We start from the raw sequence: 1,841 nt of genomic DNA on the forward strand, positions 1-1,841 counted from the left end.
AAAAAAAAAAGAAAACTAGCATCGAGAAGGCAGAAGTATGGGGTGGGAAATGTACGACTGAAAAGACCACAGCTGGCTATGCTAAACCATGGTGAGAAAGGAGCAAGTGGAGCTGCATGCTCAGAGCTAGGGGCTCTAGCATTCCCGCAGCTCTGTTGTGGCCAAACCTGAAAGATGGGCTGGGCCAGGAAGATGGCTCAGTGGAATAAGCGCTTGCCTTGCAAGCGCAAGGACCTGAGTTCAATCCCAGATATGGGCTGAGCCCAGAAAGGAAAGAGGGATAATAATTGGGAAAGAGCAAAAAGGCTGTGGATTCTGGTCATCAGGGAAGGAGCACAGCACATCAGAGACTGTTCCAACAGCAAGCTGGGTCGCTGCCGGCCAGCTGCTCCCTCTCCACAGCCAGAGGCCACCACCCAGGCAGGTAGGCAGCAGTCACAGTGCTGCTGCCTGAGTTCTGGAAGGCAGGGCTGCCCCTGTGAGGACTGGGGCACACTCCAGCACCACAGGTGACACGTTTGCTAATGATGCTAACAGTAATTGGGTGTGGCATCAGGACAACAGGATTTGCTGTGTGCAAGGTCACTCCGTGGACCCTTCCCACTTACTTTGCTGAATGACTTCATGGTCTTCTCCTCTGTCAATGACTTGGTCATCCACTGCTGAGCCCCACTGAGCTGGTCATCACCTTTGATCTCCACAAAGTTGATTTCCTCCCTCCCTCGGTTCCTCTTACCTTGTAGCCGCTTAAACTAGAAAAGAGGAATAGGAGGTGGGAATCTAGGTGAGGAGATGAGATGTCACTAGAGAGCCAGAGTTCACGGGTGACTTCAAGACTCTCATCCCACTGTACCCCCATTTTCGCCCATCCTTTCACCCTGCCATCTATCAGGCTCCTCTGCTCCTGGTGAAAGACCACCTCTCAGAAGGTCTCTTGGACCCAGGCAAAAGAAGGCAGACCCAAAATTGTCCTTACATGTAGTGAATGGAAAACCAGTGCTGTCAATTTATACTCATTTACACTTTAATAAATTGTATATGCCTAAAAAGAACCATCCAGTTTTCATATCAAAAACAGTGGGAATGGTGACATAAGCCTATAGTCCCAATACTCTGGGAGACTGAGGCAGGAGGATCACAAATTCGAATGCTCCCTGGACAACTTAACAACTTAGTGACACCCTGTCTCAAAATAAAAAAAGGCTGGAGATGCAGCTCAGTGAAAAGATCTGAGGTTCAAGTCCCAGTTACAAAGTAATGGGAAGAGAGGGACTCAAAGTGGACTGGAGGGGGCCTGCCGGTTAGCTCAGTTGTTTTAAGCTCCTGACTATGCAAACACAGCCAGATGGTCCCCAGCTCCACAGGCCTTACCAGACCTGCCCTTAAGGAGCCTGAGCCAGCCAAAACAAAAAAACAAAAAATCTTCTCAAAGTGGACTAGGGTTGTAGCTCCGTGACAGAGCACTTGCAGAGCGTATATGAGGCCCTGGGCTCCCCACCCAAAAAACAAACAAGCAAACTAAAACCCCTGGGCGTGGTGGTACACTGCTATAATCCCAGCACACAGGAGGATAAGGCAGGAGTGCTATCAATTCAAGGCCATCGTGGGTTACACAGTAAAACTCTACCTGGGAGGTGGAGGAGGGGCTGTTTCAGGGCCAGGCATGGTCCTACGTGCATAACTGAAACCACAGCACTTGGGAGGCTGAGACAGAAGGACTTCCATGAGCACAAGGCCAACCTAGGCTACATAGTGTAAGCAGAGCCTAAACTACATAGTGTGACCCTGTCTCAAAAATTTTAAGGGGGTGGTGAATGAAAGCAAGAGACAGGAAAAGGAAT

The 1,841-nt window shown here is 49.7% G+C and overlaps 1 protein-coding gene across 1 annotated transcript in view; it reads right to left on the reverse strand.

Annotated features, from left to right (window-relative positions):
- Prcc (papillary renal cell carcinoma (translocation-associated)) overlaps nucleotides 1-1,841 on the reverse strand; it is a 33,168-nt gene that overhangs the window by 4,074 nt on the left and 27,253 nt on the right. Inside the window, exon 5 of the mRNA XM_004629724.1 lies at nucleotides 609-752. Within this exon, the coding sequence (XP_004629781.1) occupies nucleotides 609-752 (144 nt within the window). The remainder of the gene's footprint in view (nucleotides 1-608; nucleotides 753-1,841) is intronic.

Source organism: Octodon degus, unplaced genomic scaffold (genome assembly GCF_000260255.1).
Source record: "Octodon degus isolate 3935 unplaced genomic scaffold, OctDeg1.0 scaffold00032, whole genome shotgun sequence".
In the NCBI taxonomy this organism is placed as follows: domain Eukaryota; kingdom Metazoa; phylum Chordata; class Mammalia; order Rodentia; family Octodontidae; genus Octodon; species Octodon degus.